At 41.6% G+C, this 24,707-nt stretch overlaps 1 protein-coding gene across 8 annotated transcripts in view; it reads left to right on the top strand.

Annotated features, from left to right (window-relative positions):
* LOC122620870 (unconventional myosin-VIIa) overlaps positions 1–24,707 on the top strand; it is a 1,106,244-nt gene that overhangs the window by 411,439 nt on the left and 670,098 nt on the right. For 5 of the 8 annotated variants that reach the window (XM_043798541.1, XM_043798540.1, XM_043798545.1 and 2 more), the window contains exon 10: positions 22,499–22,620. In XM_043798541.1, coding sequence (XP_043654476.1) covers positions 22,499–22,620 — 122 coding nt within the window. Of the gene's footprint in view, positions 1–22,484; positions 22,621–24,707 lie in introns of those variants that run through there. The other 3 variants (XR_006326158.1, XR_006326157.1, XM_043798544.1) reach the window with 2 other exon arrangements.

Raw genomic sequence — 24,707 nt, forward strand, 5'->3', positions numbered from 1 at the left:
CCACATTTTATGCAACTATAATAATTTTAGTTATTGTTCTTATAATTTTTCTTGTCCTATCAAAAATTTTTACACTAAATCCACTAACTGTTTTATATAAAAAATTCAGAAAACAAGCAAAAAATAATCAAGAACCACAACAAGAAATAGAACCGCCACAAATACAGTTGCACGCATCGTACCCTGAAATGGCAGCCCAAGCATAGGCAACCCTTTTAAGGGGAGGGAAGTGACATATTCACATAGCCAGCATTTAAGAATATGCTGAATATTAGATCCCACGAATTCCCAATTTAATATAGTGACATATTCACATAGCCAGTACATGTGAATATGCTTTTTTTTTTTTTTTTAAATGCTTTGCTTTTATTTATTGAATCTTCTCATTTACGAGACTAACAATAAGTGTATCAAATCTTATACTATAACCTAACTAGGAGTCATGTAGACTGAGACAGTGGCCCTGACAAGTTATGGCTGGGTTGGAAGGTCTGTACGTTGCAAGCGGGTTCGGCTGGAGACCCGAGTCAAGACCCTTGCTAGAGGATTTGGGTGGACAGATAGTTTTTCATTGTACGACGCTTTTTGCTTGTCTATTTCATCTTTTACTGCGAGAATGCCGAGGTCCCTGTGGATGTTTTGGTTACGAATATACCATGGTGCCCCAGTGATAGTTCGCAGGATCTTTGATTGGGCTCGCTGAATGATGTCTATGTTGGTTCTGCTCGCGTTCCCCCACAGCTGGGAGCCATACGTCCAGATTGGCTTAAGAGTGGAGTTGTAGAGCAGGACCTTGTAGTCCAGGCACAAGGGCGATCGTGAGTTTATAATCCAGTGGAGGCTGTTGGCTTTCAGTTTTAGGTGCAGTTTCTTGCATTTGATATGTCTATGCCATGTTAGACGTCTGTCGAGGTGGATGCCGAGATACGTTACTTCATTAACTTGGGGGATCTGCGTGCTATTCATACAGAGCGGAGGGCAAGTTTGTCTGTTAAGGGTAAACGTTATGTGTTTACACTTTTGTTCGTTTATTTTAATACGCCAGTCAGATAGCCACTTCTCGACTACCACGAGATGGTTGGCGAGTTGGGTTGTTGCACGGACTGGGCATCTGGAGCGGCTACGGATCGCAGTGTCGTCGGCGAAGGTGGATGTTGTTAGTCGGTCACTCGTAGGAATATCTGCTGTGTAAAGGACGAATAGAGTTGGCCCAAGTGCGCTACCTTGAGGGACCCCAGCTTCGATAGTGTAGCTATCGGAAATTGTTGTATTGCATCTTACTGCGAAGGCTCTATTGTAGAGGTAGGATTCAAGGAGTTTATGGGTGTACCCGGGCAAGTGTGTTTTGATTTTATGCATGAGACCTTTGAGCCAGACACGGTCGAATGCTTGAGATACGTCGAGAAATATCGCGCTGCAATATTCCCTATGTTCGAAGGCTGTGCGAATTTCTGATGTTATTCTGTTTACCTGCTCTATAGTTCCGTGTTTTTCTCTGAAGCCAAATTGATGGGCTGGAATAATGTTGTGGGCCCCCATATATGGTATTATGCGCGTTAGAAGGCATTTTTCGAATAATTTGGACAGGCATGATAATAAACTTATTGGTCTGTAAGATGACGGAATCGTGTGATCTTTTCCGGGCTTCGGTATCATTATAATAATTGATTTTTTCCATTTCCTTGGATAGTAGCCGAGACTTATGATTCCATTGAAGAGTTTGCAGATGACCTTAATAGCACAGTACGGAAGTTCCATTATCATTTTAGTTATTAGGTCCCCGCCTGGAGCCTTTTTTGGTTTTAGCTCCCTGATGACTTTTTTGATCTCGGTCGGCTGAAATGTAGTTGGCGTGGATTCAGTTTCGAGGTGGATTTGCGGAGGAACATAATCATTTGCTGCAGGGTTCGGCTGGAATACGCCTCTGAGATGTAAGGCAAATGATTCGGCTCTATCTTTGTCGCTGCGGGCCCAGCACCCTGAAGAATTCCTTATAGGAGTGACGGTTTGAATTGGAGAGCTTAGATTTGGGTGAGCCCTCCACAAGGGATGCTTTGTGCTAGTTGGCGAGAGTTTTCCAATATATTTAAGTTGTTCATTTTCAGCTTCTTGCTTCAGGGCCCGGTTTAGATTGCGGGTGGCTTCAGTAAGACGTTGCTTTGAACATGGCGATCTGCTGGTTTGCCACGCTCGTCGCAGACGCCTCTTTTCCAGAACCAGCTGTTCAATTTGCCGGTTGGTTTTGAACTTCTTAAATTCCGCATCCTTCCGTTTTGGGGTTGAGATCCTAGCTGCTGTGACGAGTACCTCTTCCAGTGCGGCGGTGGAGCAGTCGATGTCCGCTTCGATATTTAGTTGGGGAGTTAGCTCAATGTGGGAACTCACATACTTTCTGTATTTCATCCAGTTAGTGTTGTGCGACGTCAGCATGTGGGGGTGGTCCGCAATTTCTGGGCTTTGAAGAAGGCTTATCAACAAAGGCGAGTGGTCAGATGAGAGATCCGGTAGTGCTATGGCGCTTATTAAATTGCGTGGGATGTTTTTTGTCACCGCGAAATCAATTAGATCTGGGACCTTTTTTGGGTCTGCAGGCCAATATGTGGGGCTACCAGGGGAAACGTAGTCCAGTTTATTGCTCACCTTTATAAGTGCATTATACAGTTGCCTTCCCTTGGGAGTCACGAGGCGTGATCGCCAGTGCGTGTGTTTGGCGTTGTAGTCTCCTGCGGCTATGAAGCGATCCCCCAGAGTGTTGTAGAAGTCCATGAATTGACCTTCAGAGATATTAAATCGAGGTGGGCAGTAGACAGCGGCAATGCAAAGGTTGCCGTTTCCTGAGATCACTTTTATGGACGTGGCTTGCAGGTAATTTGTTGCAAACCTTTGATGAAAGTGGTGTTTGATGCGTTCTCTGATTAAGATGCCCGTTCCGCCGTGGGCCTTGCCATCCGGATGATCTGTGCGGTAAAAGGTATAGCCTCTTATATAGAAGTTATATCTCCCTGTGAGGTGCGTTTCAACCAGCAGCATGGCGTCGATGTGATTTACGTTTAGGAATAGAGTTATTTCAAGTTTATGCCGTGAAATGCCGTTGGCATTCCACATGGATATACGTAGGTTAGTCATTTATTATTTGGACTGTTGTGCTACAAGCAACTGAATTACCATGTTCTGGTTCTGAACAAGGGTTTGCATGGTTGTTTTCATGAATGACATAAGTTCCATCATACTTTGTTGCATGGTGAACATCATAGATTCCAATTTGCTTTGCGGCTGCACTGGAACCTGCTGAGCATTTTCTGAGTGAGGCTGGGGTGGATTTTCCATGCCTGTTCTTAGTGCTTCGGTGTAGGAGACTCCCTTGGTTGTATTTAGCTGCCCAAATGATGATCTGGCTGCCTTGGCGAAATGTTGTTGGTGCGTAGCTGTCGCTCGTCGCATGCGACTCTTCAGCTCCTTGTAGACCGCACAGCCTCTGTAGTTTGCCGTATGGTTTCCTCCACAGTTGCCACATTTTTTCATTTGGGGGTCTTCTTTGTTTGCGGGGCAGTTTACGGAGTTATGGAAGTCTCCGCAGACTACGCAGACCGTCCGAAGTGTGCAGTATGTCTTGGTGTGTCCATACTCTTGGCAGTTTGTGCATTGAACAGGGCCGTTGCGTTTGTGGGGTTCTTCCACGGTGATTCTTCGATGCAGTAAGAGCTGCAGCTTGTAGATCGGGTGCACTTCGTTTTTCATTAATGCTTTGCTATCTGGTTCGAGCTCGACCTTGAAAAGTGGTTGCGGTTTTTTGTTTCTGTTAACAATATGGCTAACATTGCCAACCGTGTTGGGTGGACTAAGCTTGCGCTTAATCTGGATGTAGCGGTCCATACCAGTCTGTATAGCCGGGCCCGCTTGTTGCTTATCGTGGCTAACTGTTTTTGTTGCCATTTTATTTTGTTGTGCGGCCTTTGGGACCGAACTCGCAGTATTGGTAGTTGGTTTAATTATTGGTGGTGAGTTTACTGCAGAAATTTTAGCACTGCTTGTTGTTGGAGCTTCATTCAGCGAAGCCCGCGGTGATGGGGTTTGGCATTGGTAACTCCATGATGCGGGAGTTGGGGTGAGCAGAGAGGGTGAGCAAGAGCTGGCTCTCTTGCTGTCGACGGTCAGTAGAGTCGAGTTGCTCTTTGTCGACTTCTGATTTTGATCTATATCTCTAGTTGAGAAATAGGAGTAGCAAGCATTTCTTGGGTTGACGGAGCTTCTACGCTCATTCTTTTGATCGCTGCTCATTTTTTCGAGCTTGTTATGCGTGGCACTTATTTGTTTAAATTAAATTAAATCAAATTTTGAATTTAATTTTGAAATTACGCGCCAAACGTTCGTACCTCAGCACTGGTCTTACGGTTGATGTGGCAACGCCACTCGCTCATGATCGCCCACCGAGATAAGTTGGCAGCGCTGTCAGCTGTTTTATCAGCTGCAAGAATTGCAAACTTATATATTTTGCTAACCACCTGCAACACGCGGTCATTCAGCACGCCTAGGTTACGCGCAGAACTATGGCACAAGTCCACCGTTTGTTTTTGCAGATTTGCCGCTAACACTGTTCAGCACAACCACGTTAACACGAGATTTTCGCGCAGCGCTATCGAAAGACGTCCGCTTCCACGAATGTGTAGACTTTCGAGGAAGCATATGCTGAATATGCAGATTCCACGATATAAACACCTGCACCCGGAGTAAGCGATGCCGCTCTCCCTACATACAAGCACATACTACCACAAGCGGGAGAGCTTGCTCCCATCCCGAATAAATGTAAACTAAGGGCCTCATAAGAAATATTTTGTATCACCTGAATCAGTCTTAAGCTGAGAGTTAATAAATAAAGTCTTGAAAAATACTTTTCTTCGATCTTTTTATTTAATATTCTTAGCGTTGTCTTTAGTCAGACATTAATTCGACTCAGTGTAATTAAAAACATTTTACTATATGTATATATATATATATGTACGTTGGTATGAATGTTTTTCTGCTGTTACTTTGTCTTTGCTGATATCCACAAAAAAATGCATCGGCTCACTTATTCTTTGTTTATTTGTTTAGTCGGCTTATATTTTATGTTCGGCTGTAGGCAAGTGAGTTTTAATTGACGGATTGTTTTGCTCGCTGCACTGCTCATATCTGCGGAGCGGACTCAGTTTCCGACGCTATGCACTATTGGTGTGGCGGGATACTGAATACGATCCATTCCAGAGTATGGTGATACTCCCGACGCCGTTGCACTGATCGCTTGTAGATCCTTCCTAGTTTCAATATTGCCAGCAACACTAATAACGCTGCGATGAACTCAAGTTCAGTGTTGATCACATTGGCGGTATTGTCTTGGCCGCCCATCTTAAGACTTATTTTATGTCTTTTGGCGCAGCCGGTATGATTGTAGTTCTTCCTTAGGGAGTATTTCTTTTGCCGGCCCTTGATCCTTCCAGTCTAAATCCTGGTATCCTGAGGTTTTTTTTTGCAGGATTGGGTCTTCACCCGTCTCGGCACTTTAACTTGGCCCGAATTTCTTGGCCCTTAAGACTGTCTTCACTTGAATATGATAGCGCCCGAGAATAGACCTCTTGAGAATAGAATCTCGAGAATGGAATCTCGAGAATTGAATGTCGAGAATTGACTTTCCGAGAATGGACTTCCCGAGAATTGCTTCCCGAGAACAGAACTGCCGAGAATAGATCTCTCGAGAATTGAATACTTTATCGGTAAGCTGAGGTCTTTTTTGTCGCGTTTCTTCTGTCTAAACGAGATGGTAGTACCCCTTCCCCTGATTTAGATTCTGGTTGGTTTTATATGTGAATCTTTAGAGTGTTATGATCTTACAAACAGAATACTTCCATGAATATTTGCGAAGTCCGGGATTACTACAGAGTTCGAAAATTATCGAGGTGATCATAAAGAAAATGTCACAGGTCGAGCCAGTGAGGGCTGCAATTTTGAAATGATCGATGTGGTAATAAAGATGCCACAGGTCGAGCCAGTGAGGGCCGCGACTTGAATAATAAGACAAGAGAGAACGCTATAGTCGAGTTCCCCGACTATCTGATACCCGTTACTCAGCTATTCGAAGGAGGGTCTTCAGCACATACAGTTTTTGGCGGTTTTGTGGGCGTTAGAGTGGGCGTGGCAAAAACTTTTTTAGCAAATCGATAGAAATTTACAAGACTAATATAAAAATGAAAAAATATCAAAACATTTTTCAAAAGTGTGGGCGTGGCAGCTTTGGGCGGTTTGTGGGAGTTAGAGAGGGCGTGGCAAAAAGTTTTTTTGGCAAATCGTTAGAAATTTACCAGACTAATACAAAAATGAAAAAATATCGAAACATTTTTCAAAAGTGCGGACGTGGCAGTTTTGGGCGGTTTGTGGGCGTTAGAGTGGGCGTGGCAACATGAATCGACAAACTTGCGCTGCGTCTATGTCTGAGGAGTCAGTATGCTTTATCTCAACTTTCTAGCTTTTGTAGTTCCTGAGATCTCGACGTTCATACGGACGGACAGACGGACGGACAGACGGACATGGCCAAATCGACTCGGCTACTGATCCTGATCACTTTATACTTTATATGGTCGGAAACGCTTCCTTCTGCCTGTTACATACTTTTCAACGAATCTAGTATACCCTTTTACTCTACGAGTAACGGGTATAAAAATGTAAACTTCTAGATCATTTTCGGATAGAACGGCCCTCTGCACATATGCCATTTGACGTAGTTGAGTCGGCATCTCGAGGGTTATCTGAAGTATTAAGTTATTTGGCCAGTTTAATGACCGTAAGCTAGAAAAACGAAATATATTGACTGGCCAGTTTATTTGAGTTTACTGTGCGCTCGTTAACCTTTTAATAATTATCCTATCAAGTAATAATGCAGATGATATGTAATTACTCTATGAAAGAGCTGTATATCGAAATTGTTTTAATTAAAGTTAGTGGAATCTCGGAATCTCATGGCATAAATATGAAGAAAAATATTAAGTAATTATGAGATGTTTGTTGATTTCCATAAAAAAATAAAGATTATGAAATGAAATGTATTTTGAGTTATCTATAAATGGTAAGCATACGAGGATGTGTGTAGGTCATGAAGACCGTGTCGTATATTTATTATACCCGTTACTCGTAGAGTAAAAGGGTATACTAGATTCGTTGAAAAGTATGTAACAGGCAGAAGGAAGCGTTTCCGACCATATAAAGTATATATATTCATGACCAGGATCAATAGCCGAGTCGATCTGGCCATGTCCGTCTGTCCGTCCGTCTGTCCGTCCGTATGAACGTCGAGATCTCAGGAACTACAAAAGCTAGAAAGTTGAGATTAAACATACGGACTCCAGAGACATAGACGCAGCGCAAGTTTGTTGATTCATGTTGCCACGCCCACTCTAACGCCCACAAACCGCCCAAAACTGCCACGTCCGCACTTTTGAAAAATGTTTCGATATTTTTTCATTTTTGTATTAGTCTGGTAAATTTCTAACGATTTGCCAAAAAAACTTTTTGCCACGCCCTCTCTAACTCCCACAAACCGCCCAAAACTGCCACGCCCACACTTTTGAAAAATGTTTTGATATTTTTTCATTTTTGTATTAGACTTGTAAATTTCTATCGATTTGCCAAAAAACTTTTTGCCACGTCCACTCTAACGCCCTCAAACCGAAAAAAACTGTCAGTGTTGAAGACTCGCCTTCGCACTTCCACTAGCTGAGTAACGGGTATCAGATAGTCGGAGAACTCGACTATAGCGTTCTCTCTTGTTTTTAATTTCAAATTATAACGTACATTTTTCCCTTAATGCGACTGCATTGTCTTTAGAAGCTGCCTGATTTACATCCATGTGTCTCTCGTTTGTCACCGAATGGATTATTCTGTTTACTTGCTCTATAGTTCCGTGTTTTTCTCTGAAGCCAAATTGATGGGCTGGGATAATTTTGTGGGCTCCCATATATGGTATTATGCGCGTTAGAAGGCATTTTTCGAATAATTTGGACAGGCATGATAATAAACTTATTGGTCTGTAAGATGACGGAATCGTGTGATCTTTTCCGGGCTTCGGTATCTGTTCATAAATGAACCCGCCAGTGTTACTGTTTAGTTTGATTTATTGGTTAATTTCAGACACTTAAGATTAATTAGTTCGACACCGATGCGTACGTTTGCTTGCAGATCAAAAATGTGACTAACTTAAGCTTTGGCTGTACTCACGCCATACGATTAAACTAGCATAAGACGTAAACAAGTTACAGTTAGAAGGGAGTTAGAAGTTTGGAAAAGTACTGGGCAAGTCGCGGACAATTACAGCGGTGCGATGCTTGCATTGATTCCGCTGATAAGCTCCGCTGAAGCTGCAGACAAATGATAATGTAAACAAAGATAAAGGGTGACTTGTTCGCGCATACAGGGTGTCTCGTTCCCAAACAGTAACATTATAATAATTGATTTTTTCCATTTCCTTGGATAGTAGCCGAGACTTATGATTCCATTGAAGAGTTTACAGTTGACCTTAATAGCACAGTACGGAAGTTCCATTATCATTTTTGTAGTTATTAGGTCACCGCCTGGAGCCTTTATTTGGTTTTAGCTCCCTGATGACTTTTGTGATCTCGTTCGGCTGAAATGTAGTTTCGAGGTGGATTTGCGGAGGAACATAATCATTTGCTGCGGTGTTCGGCTGGAAGACGCCTCTGAGATGTAAGGCAAATGATTCGGCTCTATCTTTGTCGCTGCGGGCCCAGCACCCTGAAGAATTCCTTATAGGAGTGACGGTTTGAATTGGAGAGCTTAGATTTGGGTGAGCCCTCCACAAGGGATGCTTTGTACTAGTTGGCCAGAGTTTTCCAATATATTTAAGTTGTTAATTTTCAGCTTCTTGCTTCAGGGCCCGGTTTAGATTGCGGGTGGTTTGCCACGCTCGTCGCAGACGCCTCTTTTACAGAACCAGCTGTTCAATTGGCCGGTTGGTTTTGAACTTCTTAAATTCCCCATCCTTCCGTTTAGGGGTTGAGATCCTGGCTGCTGTGACGAGTACCTCTTCCAGTGCGGCGGTGGAGCAGTCGATGTCCGCTTCGATATTTAGTTGGGGAGTTAGCTCAATGTGGGAACTCACATACTTTCTGTATTTCATCCAGTTAGTGTTGTGCGACGTCAGCCTGTGGGGGTGGTCCGCAATTTCTGGGCTTTGAAGAAGGCTTATCAACAAAGGCGAGTGGTCAGATGAGAGATCCGGTAGTGCTATGGCGCTTATTAAATTGCGTGGGATGTTTTTTGTCACCGCGAAATCAATTAGATCTGGGACCTTTTTTGGGTCTGCAGGCCAATATGTGGGGCTACCAGGGGAAACGTAGTCCAGTTTATTGCTCACCTTTATAAGTGCATTATACAGTTGCCTTCCCTTGGGAGTCACGAGGCGTGATCGCCAGTGCGTGTGTTTGGCGTTGTAGTCTCCTGCGGCTATGAAGCGATCCCCCAGAGTGTTATAGAAGTCCATGAATTGACCTTGAGAGATATTAAATCGAGGTGGGCAGTAGACAGCGGCAATGCAAAGGTTGCCGTTTCCTGAGATCACTTTTATGGACGTGGCTTGCAGGTAATTTGTTGCAAACCTTTGATGAAAGTGGTGTTTGATGCGTTCTCTGATTAAGATGCCCGTTCCGCCGTGGGCCTTGCCATCCGGATGATCTGTGCGGTAAAAGGTATAGCCTCTTATATAGAAGTTATATCTCCCTGTGAGGTGCGTTTCAACCAGCAGCATGGCGTCGATGTGATTTACGTTTAGGAATTGAGTTATTTCAAGTTTATGTTCAAGTTTAAATTCCATCATACTTTGTTGCATGGTGAACATCATAGATTCCAATTTGCTTTGCGGCTGCACTGGAACCTGCTGAGCATTTTCTGAGTGAGGCTGGGGTTGATTTTCCATGCCTGTTCTTAGTGCTTCGGCGTAGGAGATTCCCTTGGTTGTATTTAGCTGCCCAAATGATGATCTGGCTGCCTTGGCGAAATGTTGTTGGTGCGTAGCTGTCGCTCGTCGCATGCGACTCTTCAGCTCCTTGTAGACCGCACAGCCTCTGTAGTTTGCCGTATGGTTTCCTACACAGTTGCCACATTTTTTCATTTGGGGGTCTTCTTTGTTTGCGGGGCAGTTTACGGAGTTGTGGAAGTCTCCGCAGACTACACAGACCGTCCGAAGTGTGCAGTATGTCTTGGTGTGTCCATACTCTTGGCAGTTTGTGCATTGAACAGGGCCGTTGCGTTTGTGGGGTTCTTCCACGGTGATTCTTCGATGCAGTAAGAGCTGCAGCTTGTAGATCGGGTGCACTTCGTTTTTCATTAATGCTTTGCTATCTGGTTCGAGCTCGACCTTGAAAAGTGGTTGCGGTTTTTTGTTTCTGTTAACAATATGGCTAACATTGCCAACCGTGTTGGGTGGACTAAGCTTGCGCTTAATCTGGATGTAGCGGTCCATACCAGTCTGTATAGCCGGGCCCGCTTGTTGCTTATCGTGGCTAACTGTTTTTGTTGCCATTTTATTTTGTTGTGCGGCCTTTGGGACCGAACTCGCAGTATTGGTAGTTGGTTTAATTATTGGTGGTGAGTTTACTGCAGAAATTTTAGCACTGCTTGTTGTTGGAGCTTCATTCAGCGAAGCCCGCGGTGATGGGGTTTGGCATTGGTAACTCCATGATGCGGGAGTTGGGGTGAGCAGAGAGGGTGAGCAAGAGCTGGCTCTCTTGCTGTCGACGGTCAGTAGAGTCGAGTTGCTCTTTGTCGACTTCTGATTTTGATCTATATCTCTAGTTGAGAAATAGGAGTAGCAAGCATTTCTTGGGTTGACGGAGCTTCTACGCTCATTCTTTTGATCGCTGCTCATTTTTTCGAGCTTGTTATGCGTGGCACTTATTTGTTTAAATTAGGTAAGCACTTGTATTAATCATAACACTAGTTATGATTATATTTTTCTTTGTTTTTTTAATTGTTAGCGTCTTTTTACACTGTTTGGACTGCTCCAGTCCAATATTCTTTAAGTTTTATTCTTTAAGTTTTCACTATTTCATCCACTATTTTAAATTGTTTTCCCGGAGCTCGCTCGAGACCACGTCCGCTCTATGCGGGAGTGGAGCGCAGAAGAACTATCTCTGATATTTATATTATATGTTGTTTAATTAATTCACATATTCAAATTTGAATTTTAACGATTCTCGCCAAATGGACAAGGTGTGGCAGCCCAGTTGGTCTGGCAACGAAACTCGGTTTGTTTGATCAGTTGGCAGCTCTATCAGCTGGGCCACCCTTGCATTTTTCGCGATCGGATGGTAGCACTATCAGCTGGGCCACACCCGCATTCTTCGCGATAGGTTGGCAGCGCTATCAGCTGTTTAGTCAGCCAGGCCTTCCGCCAAAATTGTTTATATTTTACAATTGACCGAAATAAGAAGTGGTGAATCCTCGTTGTTCCACATGTGAACGTGCAGCAAACAAGGGGTGCAACTTCTGTGCAACTTTGCACAGTCTTCGACTATTTCTGACAGCAACGTCGTTAGAAGTAGTTAAATTTCGCGCAGCGTTTAAAAAACACGTCCGGTTTAGGCGGGAACTGAACTGTGCTGCAGCGTTTCACTAGCTGTAAATACATTTCTTATGGAAATGCGATCAAACACTCTTTGAGTATAGACGTTCCTAGTTTATGCGGAAGCTACGCTTTAGCTTTGAATTCGTTTAGTTCTTGTGTTACAATCATAAAATACAACAAAAATACAAAAATTATTGTGTGGTTGCTGATGAGCACCAACTTACTGTTGTCGACATGAGTGACAGCGACGAAGACCTTACTGTCTTGAACTGGCAGAGAGTAAAATCAAAGCCAAACAAGAGACCATGCCTAGTCTCTCCCGATCTACGCAGAAAAAAAGCTTCTTTGGACGACTCACCAAGCACCAGCGCCAATAAATTCGCTTTCTTAAGCGACGGATTGCCCAGTCAAAGAGTAAACGAAGATAACAAAAAAGCAGATCTCGAATCGGTAAATGAAGACAGCACTACTGACTTTGCTAAGCCCCCACCCATCTTTCTATCTGACGTCAATGAAATAAGTGAAATGCTAGCTTATCTTAATTCAAAAATTAACAAAAATCTGTACCATTATAAAACTCAACGTGATGGACATGTAAGAATAATGGTTAAGACTATCGAAGATTACAGAAAATTAGTTAGAACACTAAGTTATGATTGTGTGAAGTATCACACATATCAGCTTAAGGAAGATAGAGCATTTAGAATCGTTGTTAAGAATTTGCATTTTTCTACAAATATAAATGAAATTAAAAGCGATGTAGAGTCAAAAGGTTATGTTGTTAGGAACATAAGTAATATTAAAAGCCGTGTAACCAAAACGCCACTGAACATGTTCTATGTAGATCTCGAGCCAAACAACAAAAACAGAGATATATATAAAGTAAAACACATTGGTAACGCTATTGTCAACATAGAGCCACCCCGCAAAACCAATGAAATTGTTCAATGCTATCGCTGCCAGGAATTCGGACACACAAAATCGTACTGTGCCAAAACGTACCGATGTGTAAAATGTTCTTCTCGACACCCAAGCAACCTCTGCCCGAAAAATATTGATCAACCAGCAAAGTGTGCCAATTGCAACGAGGAACACGCCGCCAGCTACAAAGGGTGTAGAATTTATCAGGAACTTTTATCAAAAAAATCAACAACTAATCGAAAATTTCTGAATAGCAATAAAGACCAGAGTAAAAATGACTTAGGAAACTCTCAATCTTTTGTTCCGCCTAACAAACCAACATATACCCAACAAAGTAACGATTATCAAACCTACGCCAAAATTGCTACAGGGAATAGCAAAACAAACACTTCACTAGAGAGAATAGAGCAACTTCTAGAAAAACAGTCTGAACTTACTAATAATTTACTTAACATGATTATGTTACTTGTAAACAAACTATGCAAGTAAATCTAAATATCGGTATATGGAATGCCAATGGGCTTTCCAACCATGTAAATGAAATATCCATCTTTATGAAAATGAATGAAATTGACATTATGTTAATCTCAGAGACTCACTTCACCAGCAAATCATATATCAGAGTTGTTGAATATGATATAATCAGAGCTGATCACCCGTCGGGCAGAGCTCATGGCGGCGCAGCTATTTTAATTAAACAGGGCCTAAAATTTCAAATTATGGACAGCATTAGAGAAAACGCTATGCAAGCTGCCACGGTCAAGATCAAATGTTTGCATGCGGACGTATCTGTAACAGCGATTTACTTCCCCCCAAGATTTTCTCTCAAAGAAGAAGACTTTAAGAACTTTTTCCATAAACTTGGAACTCAGTTTATAGTAGGAGGCGACTTTAATGCCAAGCACCCTTGGTGGGGCTCCAGATTGATAAATCCGAAGGGAAGAGAATTGTATAAATGCATACAAAATAACAACATAACAACTCTCTCAACCGGTAAGCCAACATACTGGCCTACTGACAGTAGAAAGATACCAGACCTTATAGACTTCGTAGCATTCCTTGGTATTCCACAATCACACATGCGCATAATGGAAAGCTTTGATCTAAGCTTAGACCATTCTCCAATAATAGTGACGTACAGTACAGTAGCTTATATATTGACAAAACCTTACAAAGTAATTTCTGCAAATACTGACATCAATGCGTTTAAAAGCTATCTGGAAACAAGTATCAGCTTGAATATCTCGCTAAAATCAGGAGAGGAGATAGATAAAGCTGTTGAACTTCTAACAAATAAGATCCATAAAGCAAGCTTTACATCTACGAAGCATCCAGTCAGAAACTCACAACCAAATCAACTCTATCTCTCAGCTGAAATCCGAAGACAAATACAAAACAAGAGAAATTTGCGTAAAAGATGGCAAGAAACCCGTTACCCTGGTGACAAAAGATCCTATAACAAGGCTGCATCTGATCTCAAAAAACTACTGTCAACTTTAAGAAATAAATCCCTCGCTGAATATCTTAGAAACCTAGATCCACATTCTTGTAACCACGAACATAATTTATGGAGAGCAACCAAATATCTTAAGCGACCTGCAAAAAGAAACACAGTAGTCGGAAATAGTAATGGCGATTGGTGTAGATCTGATGATGAACAAGCCAAAGCATTTGCACAACACCTACACTCTGTATTTCAACCAAATGATATTGATAACCCGCAAACAGAGAGAGAAGTAGATAACTTTCTCGAGTCACCATGCCAAATGAGCTTGCCCATTCGTAAAATCAGTATTGATGAAGTTACATCAGAAATTAAATGGTTGAATAATAAAAAAGCTCCAGGTTCGGACAAAATTGATGGTTCAACCTTGCAGAATCTACCACCAAAGTGTATACGATTTCTTACGCTTATATTTAATGCGATCTTAAGAGTTGACCACTTTCCAAGCCAATGGAAATGCGCAGAGATAATGATCCTTAAACCAAACAAGGCAGAAAATGAAGTGACATCGTACCGTCCCATTAGTTTGTTGTCAATATTCTCTAAAGTATTTGAAAAAATACTTTTAAGGAGAATGTTGCCAATATTGGACAAATTCGCTATTATTCCCGAACACCAGTTTGGATTTAGAAGAGGCTACGGAACTCCTGAGCAATGCCACAGGATTATAAATGAAATCTTATTAGCTTTTGAGAACAAAAAGTACTGTAGTGCAACATTTCTTGATGTTCAACAAGCGTTTGATCGAGTCTGGCACAATGGATTATTATATAAAATTAAAAAGTGGCTACCTGCACCATATTTCTTATTATTAAAGTCATACCTAACAAATAGACACTTTTACGTGCAACAAAAAAATGAATCCTCGTCGTTGTTTACTATAAAGTCTGGAGTCCCACAAGGCAGCGTCTTAGGGCCTGTTTTATACACCCTGTACACGGCCGATATGCCAGTTACAAATACCTGCAGTGTGGCAACATACGCTGATGATACAGCTATATTAGCTACTAGTACATCTAAAGAGGAAGCCTCACAACTCCTGCAATCAGAGCTCTGCCTTATTGAAAGTTGGTTCCTGCTCTGGAAAATAAAAGTCAACGCCCTAAGATCTGCGCAAATAACTTTCACATTAAGAAGAGGTAACTGTCCAGAAGTTTTATTTAATGGATCAGCAATCCCACAAACTAACTGCATAAAGTACCTTGGCTTACATCTTGATCGCAGACTAACGTGGAAAGATCACATTAAGGCAAAGCGTCAGCAACTGAGCCAAAAAACTTTGAAAATGACCTGGTTGCTTGGCCGAAAATCGTCAACCACTCTGGAAAACAAAGTCCGTCTATATAAAGCTATACTAAAGCCCGTGTGGTCTTATGGCATACAGCTCTGGGGTACTGCCAGCAACTCAAATATTGAGATCCTACAACGATATCAATCAAAAACACTGAGACAAATTGTTAATGCTCCATTTTATATCTCAAATGCATATATCCATAAAGACTTAGGAATCCCTTATGTTAAAGATGAAATTAAAAAATATAGTAAAAAATATATAGATAGACTAAATCATGAAAACAATTTAGCCATAAGTTTGATTAATAATAATAAGAAGACTTAAACGAATTCACGTGCTCGATCTCCCTCATAGGTAGATAAAAACTATTAAAACATGTAAAATATAGAATATGTAGTAGGGCTTAATGAATAACTACTACCTCTGTTTATTTAATTTTAATTATATAATTTACTTATTGTCAGATTAAGACAGATTGTAAATAAAATGAAGAGAAAAAAAAAAAATGTAAATCCTTTTATATATATTCATGTTCGTCTGAACAATAGTTATATTGAATGCTCTTTTCAGTAGTTAACTTACATGCTATATTTCTCCGGCATACGATGGTATCGGGGTTTTCTCTATTTGGGTGCCAATCATGTTTACTCATAACAAAAATTCTAAAGTTTTCGGCTATTTCCGACGTTAAGTGACCTATTTTTGGAAAAATAGGATACTTGTTTCGGAATTTCTTGCGCTGTTTTAATTTCCCTTTGTTCCGTTGGGTTCACCACATCTGTAATCAAGTTCTTGAAATATCTAAAGGTGGTAGAAAGAAATGCCAATACGGGTAGCTCACACTGAATAACATTGACCACGTCTTTTATTGAGAAATAGTCCCTTCTCCCTGAATAATCTGGTTCCGAAAGCAATACACCGGTTTGTCTGTGGCTTGAATGGTACATGTGAGGAATTCTTCACTGTGGATAGTGGTTCAGCATCCGAGTCTGTTGACATTTTGGCGAGACAGAGCGTCCGCTACCAAATTTTTTTTTCCGGGCTTATAAATTATGTTTGCGTTCTGCTCATCGATGAAGGCTTTCCAATGTTTTTTTTTTCATTCGGGTTCCTGGTTGGTAGTGAATGTTAAGATTCCTAACACCATGTAATGGTTGACTTAAGCATGAGAAGCCGAGGGGTAAAACAGTACCCAAACACTGGTGATTCGTGCTCTCACTCTTCTACTCAGTTATGAATAATGGCGGGTGGAATACTGTGGTGCCTAAGCTCTTTCGGCGATGGGGTGGGTCGGAATGCCTTTCATAACGGTCCACACATACTTTAATTTTTAGGATTCCTGTGGAAACTATAAGTTACTAGGATTGCAAATGCAATACTAAGAGGAATAAAAGAAGAAAAGTGAAGAAAAAAACAAGACAGAACGCTATAGTCGAGTTCCCCGACTATCTGATACCCGTTACTCAGCTAGTGAAATTGCGAAGGAGAGTCTTCATCACTGACAGTTTTTGGCGGTTTCTGGGCGTTAGAGTGGGCGTGGCAAAGAGTTTTTTAGCAAATCGAATGACTAACATGAATCGACAAACTTGCGCAGCGTCTATGTCTCTGGAGTCTGTATGCCTTTTACTCTTCGAGTAACGGGTATAAAAACGGAACTCGCAAAGTGAAACAGAACAGGCTACCGACGGCAGCAATACTAAACGGTAGCAAGGTCTTTGGTGGAATTTGAAAATCGCTTTCTCTACCCAACCCGACCGTAATCTTCACGATGGCATCTTCAAAGATTTCCTATAGAGACTTCCGATCTTATTCAAGTTGCCATGTCAACTCAGGATAATTACAGGTTTAGCAATTCATGATTTTTAAAGTTCATATAATACTTTTATTTACAAAAGCGGCTGTATGGCCGAACAAACAAGATGTAGTAATAGTATTCATTTATGCATCTTGTGCGCCTACTGAAAACAAGTTAAGAAAACTAAGAAAATCTCCTTCATTTACTTAAACTACTATCGAAAGTTCCATTCATTACATTTCCTAAGATCTAAGGGTATTGACGATGTTAAATAATTTTTTAAGGTCTTAACTTAATATTTATGGTTAATTATTGGGGTTTCTGTCAAATAAACTATGCATAAGGTTAGAAATATTTTGAATAATAATGCTAGGTCATATGGAGTCGAACGTTTTTTCGTAATGGGTTCTCGAGTATTTCAATTTCGGTTAATTTCACTGTTTAGATATATAGTTTTTTTCAACCACCCCTTAATCTTTATATTAATTTTAAAGGTTCTTGTAAGAATGTAGGTGTGGCATACGCTACGTCAATACGGAATTACTCTTAGCTTTAGCCCCTTAACTATAAAAATTATGGGGCTACATGACTGCGGTTACGAAACGCACTCTTGCAAGTCGACTTCCGTATGGTCTAGCAACCACCACATTCGCTACTTAAATCTTAACGGTCATGGTTTTGTTTTTCATAAATTATCCTGGCTGGTAAAAGTAACTGGTGCGGATTAGCTCATCCTGCGGTGCGGACTCCTAGTAGTTGTTCTACTGCGCACCGATATATATAGATAGGTCGGTGTGTCCAATCAGTGAATAATCGAAAGGGAAGCCTTCGCGATGTTAGCGTAGCTAGTAATAATAACGCTAGGGGCTCCAAGGCGAGGCAACCACCGCGAAGAACACAGTTGCCACTTAAACTTTTGGGAGAGTCTCGTTTTCCCTCCAGTACGGGAACAGATCACGTCACAAATCGGCGCAGTGGCGCCTTAGATACTTTTGGGTTACAATAGAGATATTTTCATAATTTTTTTTTAAATGAAAGGTACCTTTTGATTACGTGGTCATTCAATATGGTGTGATAAATAGTAGATTTTATACTCGAAAATTAATGTTTTTGGAGGCAGTTTTCTCAATTTTTATCCGATTTCGACAATTTCTTTTCAGTTGGTTTTTCTGAAAATGCTAATATGGTACATATTTAATGTTTTAAAAACAAAAAATAAATACATTTTACAGAATTTTTTCTTTTATTTTTTGTATTTTTTATTGTGTCAATTTTTCATTTATTTTTACCTTTTTTTGCCATTTTTTTCAAAATAATCATTCAATTTTACTTTATTTAATATTTTTGAAGAATAGTTAATCATTATACATTCATTTAAAATCATTACAAAGTCAGGGATTTAAAAACAAGCCGCCAATACAGGAAAAAATGTATGCCCGCCATACAATTTCGTACTGCGCAGCGACTGCGCTTGTAGCAGAATTGGCACTAAGCCGCACGTTTTTACGCTGAGTTGAAAGTATCTTTTGCCTTGGAAATTCGGTCTGGAACGTCTGGGGACCCGATCTCTTTTGAATATGATAAAGAACATATTCAAGAACAACACCTTATACGCCAAACCCATAAGTCGGTGTAAGATCTCTTTTTTTTTACCTATCAAAGTTGAAAAATATGTGAAAACAAGAGAAAACGCTATAGTCGAGTTCCCCGACTATCTGATACCCGTTACTCAGCTAGTGAAAGTGCGAAGGAGTCTTCAGCACTGACAGTTTTTGGCGGTTTGTGGGCGCTAGAGTGGGCGTGGCAAAAAGTTTTTTGGCAAATCGATATAAATTTATAAGACTAATACAAAAATGAAAAAATATCAAAACATTTTTCAATAGTGTGGGCGTGGCAGTTTTGGGCGGTTTGTGGGCGTTAGAGTGGGCGTGGCAACATGAATCGACAAACTTGCGCTGCGTCTATGTCTGAGGAGTCAGTATGCTTAATCTCAACTTTCTACCTTTTGTAGTTCCTGAGATCTCGACGTTCATACGGACGGACAGACGGACGGACAGACGGACATGGCCAGATCGACTCGGCTATTGATCCTGATCATGTATATATATACTTTATATGGTCGGAAACGCTTCCTTCTGCCTGTTACATACTTTTCAACGAATCTAGTATACCCGTTTACTCTACGAGTAACGGGTATAATTATTACTTCGGTAAAACAGGAATGCCTGCACGTGCAAAGAATATTATACATTTATTCGACCTTGGTTTTACCGAGATTTGATGACTCTTTCCATAGAGACCATAACAAAGCCGGTCGGTTACATATTTTAGCTAAAAATCGACCGCAAAGTCAGAATTTTCTACAAAAAAAACCTGAATTTTTTGCAACCCAAAAAAGGTTCAACTTTAAACACGTGTAACTTCTAAAATACTGAACCGATTTTAATTTTTTTGGATTCAACCCTTTTGAACTATTACCTTTCGAATGCGATATCCCATGCAACGATCCGTTGTCATCAAAAATTAGATTTTTGTATAGTATATGTAGCTTTTGCGCCATTGTGCGACGCAAGTAAGTAGTTGCGCTTAACCTCTAACTCTATTAAGAGACTTGCACAATAATTTAGCAGGGAATTTTTCTGGTTACGAAAAGAGCGAGACTGTAGCCGCGTGGGCATTTATATACCGCCAAATTCCAATAAATATAGCTGTGCTCCTATTGGAAAGTTGGAAGACGCTCTCAGTGTTGGGCAACATTTTCGGACATGTAAACCGATGACTAGACTGAGGTTATCGACCCCAGCCTAAAAGCATACCCACTTAATGAACTAACCCAACCATAGAGTTAAGTTCTCAGGTGTACCTGGCCAACATTACATTTACAATTTGTTCTATCTGCAAATTCTTCTCGCTTACCATGCAGACCTTTACAACCATTACGCTTATTTGTGGCAAACCTGGTTACCCCGCTATGATCGCGAGATTATTGTTATCGGACGGCCGCCTTGAGACACTGCTCCCACTCCGTAGTCAGACGCATCATGTAAGATCAAAAGGCTGTTTGCAATTTGGGTAGGACAGCATTACATCTTCGCAAGCTTGTATATTTGTAAGTCTATTACAGGCTTTGTTTTGCTCTGGTGAAAATTCAATTATAACCTTTCCTGAATAATTGGCTTTTTCAGCCTGTGCGTTGACCTGACTTTGCCAATGCACAAGCTAAACAACTTCCAGCGAATGGCATAATAAACCGTCAAAGTCCAGTTATAAAAACCCTATATGGGTCGCCGACAAAAAAAGCATCGACCTTCCTGTTTTCCTCCCTGCTTTATAACGTGGCTTTCCTTTCGTTTTAATTTACTTATTCGCGGCCAACACTGTGTCGCCGTGGCTATAGGAAATAGGGTCGCCCCATACTTATTGTGGAATTAAATTATTGTGGAATGAAATTCGCAAGTTCCTGTCTTTGCTCTATTAATTCTTTAACATCTTCTAATCCTATAATCCGTCCAATTCTGATAACTTATCCGGTTAACGGTCGAAAAATAGGTCTGATGGCTTAGTACTGGTCACCGAGTGAACCGAGCTGTTATACCTAGCAACCAATTCCCTACCCTTAAAGCCAGGGTGCTTTTCAATCATCTGTAAATTTCGAGGAAGGTGGAGTGAAACCTCTCGATTTCCCATTAACTTATCTTTTCTGCGTAAGGACGTTCAAGACGTTCGGGACAAGGAAAGTCTCCGAATTAAGACGCGGGTAGCTGAGGTCCAATACGACGAAGCACGGGTATCCCGGAGGCATGCAACAGACGAGGTCAGACCTAGGAGGGCACCAGAAAAGCAGCAGGGATTGTGGTGTAGACCCGGTGGACTGTGTAGGAGACCGCGTACTTGCACCCGGCGATAGCCTGGTGTCTCCGTGCGATCCGAGCAGGCGTGGTACCGGCGCCACCAGTCCGAATAGACGTGGGGTTGGCGTGTTGCGGTTTCACAGGCGTTTGCCTTGGGGAATCGCAGCCGTTAGCTTCCGTGAGGTTGCGTACGACAAGAATTGTCAGCCCACGTGACGAGCGCCCAACAACGAAGGTCCGCGCCACCCAGGACGACGAGAGCGGCGAGACAGCGGAACCAGGCCGCCGAGCAGACCATCCAGGTCCGACCGCACCGGCAGGAGAGAACACACAAAATCTACTGAGCTAGCCGCACGTATTCCGGAGCGAGCAGACAAACAAAATCAGTTCGTTACAATCGTCAAAAAAATTTAGCCTGGGGAGAATGAAGAAAGTGAGGGTAGAACTGTTGCCCAATGGCTCAAAAGATCTGCCCGCCAAGCCGTGTGTTATTCACACACTACCGCTGACCGCATCTGGCGGCAGTCCTAAGGCTGCTAAAATTATTGTTTAATCAATAATTGTAATTAAGCCCAATATTTTTTTTTGGTATACTAGGTAAGGGGCACCTGAGAGCCTTCAATCATAAAACTTGGGCCTTCTTCCATGGCCGCCTCTGGACCAGCCGTTGCCTTCATTATGTAAAGGCCTACAATTTCCTTGGAAAAAAGGGCGTGAAAGTTTGGTGGGCTTTTCGGGCGTCACAGTGGGTGTGTCCAAAATATTTTAGGCATATTAATAGACAAATAATAAAACTAAAAAATCAACACGTTTTTTAAAAGTGTGGTCATGACAGTCTTGTCTGGTTTGTTTGTGTTAGAGTGGGCGTGGGAAAAAAATGTGGTATACTTATAGCAATTGGCAAGAAAAATAGTAAAATGACAAAACATTTTTGAATAGTGTCGGTGTGTCCAAATGTTTTTGGCATATTGATCGAATTGGCAAATGACCTTATAGATTTTACAGTTTCCAAGATCTCGACGTTTGTATAGACGAACAGATGAACTTGGCAAGTGATGAAGAATCAAGTGATCATGAATACTCACTTTTTAATTAGTTTATAAAAAAATATTATCCGAATAATTAATTTTTAATTTCGCAACGACGAAAACGAAAGAGAAATGCGTGTGCCCGGGGTGAATTCAATTTTCGACATTATCTTCTATTTTACATATATGTTCTTAGGCCTAGCTTAACAGAGGTTGGCGAGAGAGAGCTTTATTATGCTCCCGTCTTCGCCCTAAACTAACTTACACTAGACTTCAAGTTTTTTCCTTCTTCATCTGCCAACAATAAACAACAAAAAATAAACAATGACCGACAATATGGGTTCAGCCAACATATGTATTTTTTATTGGGAAAGGCTTCATCCTAAGTGTTATATAGATATCTACAAATACGGCTACGAGTAACGGGTACAAAGATCTTTTATTGTTATTATTTTATAAAATCAAAAATTCTTAAGTGCAATACAGCTTCTTTTTTTTAGGATTTCCAATTCATCAGTTCGAGTTATCCACGAGGATCATCCAAATCAAAATGTACTGTGAGTGATAATTTTCGACATCAGTTACAGTCCCTCATAGATGTTCTCCAAAATACAAAGCCTTGGTAAGTTTGCAATTTCGTTTTTATGCCTGTTACTCGTAGAGTAAAAGGGTATACTAGATTCGTTGAAAAGTATGTAACAAACAGAAGGAATTGTTTTCGACCATATAATATATATATATATTCTTGATCAGGATCAATAGCCGAGTCGATCTGACCATGTCCGTCTATCCGTCCGTCTGTCTGTCTGTCCGTCTGTCTGTCCGTCCGTATGAACGTCGAGAACTATAAAAGCTAGAAAGTTGAGAATAAGCATACAGACTCCAGAGAAATAGACGCAGCGCAAGTTTGTCGATTCATGTTGCCACGCCCACTCTAACGCCCACAAACCACCTAAAACTGCCACGCCCACACTTTTGAAAAAAGTATGTATATTTTTTAATTTTTGTAGTAGTCTTGTAAATTTCTATCGAGTTGCCAAACAATTTTTTGCCACGCCCACTCTAACGCCCAGAAACCGCCCAAAACTGCCACGCCCACACTTTTGAAAAAAGTATGTATATTTTTTAATATTTGTAGTAGTCTTGTAAATTTCTATCGATTTGCCAAAAACCTTTTTGCCACGCCCACTCTAACGCCCACAAACCCTCAGAGTTAAAGACTCTCCTTCGCACTTGAAATAGCTGAGTAACGGGTATGAGATAGTGAGTAGTTTATCACTTAAGATAACTTAATAATGATAACATAATAATCCTAATCTGTATGTAATTCGTCGCCGCTAAGCCTCGGTAGCCGGCGGTATTCAGGTTGACGTGGACTCCGCCGTCGACCGTATTGCGAACCTTGCAGTTCTCACCGTGCTCCAATTGCACGGCAAGCGGTCAGCGCTCCAACGGCGGATATCGCCACGCTAAGTCGGCACGGGGTGCCAGCGTTCCCGTGATTGGTACGGCGGATGCCTCCGTGCTGAGTCGGCACTGGGTGTGGGGAAAGTTGGAACCAAGCGGTTAGTACTCCACCATTAATTCATATACATATATTCTTTTTTTGAGTTTGAATTAAAAACATATTCATTCCCTAAGCCGTAGTGATATGAAATAATCCAAATTGGAATGTTCTATGTAAATATATATGCGGTTTAGTTATGCAGCCCGCAGCCAACAGCTGCTCATCATTCGGATTGCAACGGCTAGATCAGAGAGTTTGTTTGTTCGTCCGGCTCGACTGGGACTTAGGATGTTATGGGGACAGGGTGTATCGTCCGTGATATAAGCTAGCGCTCCTCCCCGAACCACCTTTGTTGACCAAAGACTCCACCATTCCCTCTTGCTAATGCCAGGCACTCGTCGCCTTTGCCAAAATACCACCTGCGGGCTCGACCGGGGCTTAGGATGTAATGGGGCAGGGTGTATCGTCCGTGAGATAAGTTAGCTCTTCTCCCCGAACCACCTTTGCGACCAAAGACTCCACCGTCCCTTTCTGACCACGCTAGGTCCTGGTGTTTGCTTGTCCTTCGCTTGCGGAGATCCTCTTCGGATGCCCTCTCCGACGCTCAATTGTACTTCAACTATTCCGCCGTCGACCTCCGCGTACTTTCACTGACCGCTTCACTGTATAGTTCTCCACGCACTTTTCCTGATCGACTGTCTGCCTGTATGGCACTCCTCGTACTCTCTCCTCTCGCATTCCAGCCGTCTTCTTTGTTGCTAGTCCGATCTCCTGCACCCGGATTTGTGGGGAGTTTTAAGCTGTTAAATCTTTATCTTGTGACACTTGCTCATTTGCCTTCTGCATAGCAAGGTCACTTTACTTTCAATCGGTTCGGTAGGCGCACTGCCGCCGTTTTTATAAAGTTTGTAATTGAAGTCGTGGAAAATCGGTAAAATATGAGACCGTGTTATAAATAACCATTATTGTTAAAAATAAGAAATTATAAATAATCGCCTGAAACTTTGTATGAAAATAATCTCGCTTAAAAATCTCGCTCATTGCCTCATCATTTGGTGAACTCAACGTGATCGGTAACATTTCTTTTTATCGTCAACTCAAAAACAGTTAAACTAATTTCTGTGGACTTTTGTGTGTACATGAGCGGCTGTACTTTTTCGCCCCCAGGTACTGATTTACGCCAAGCATTCTCGCGTAGCGGC

Source organism: Drosophila teissieri, chromosome 3R, assembly GCF_016746235.2.
Source record: "Drosophila teissieri strain GT53w chromosome 3R, Prin_Dtei_1.1, whole genome shotgun sequence".
NCBI lineage: Eukaryota > Metazoa > Arthropoda > Insecta > Diptera > Drosophilidae > Drosophila > Drosophila teissieri.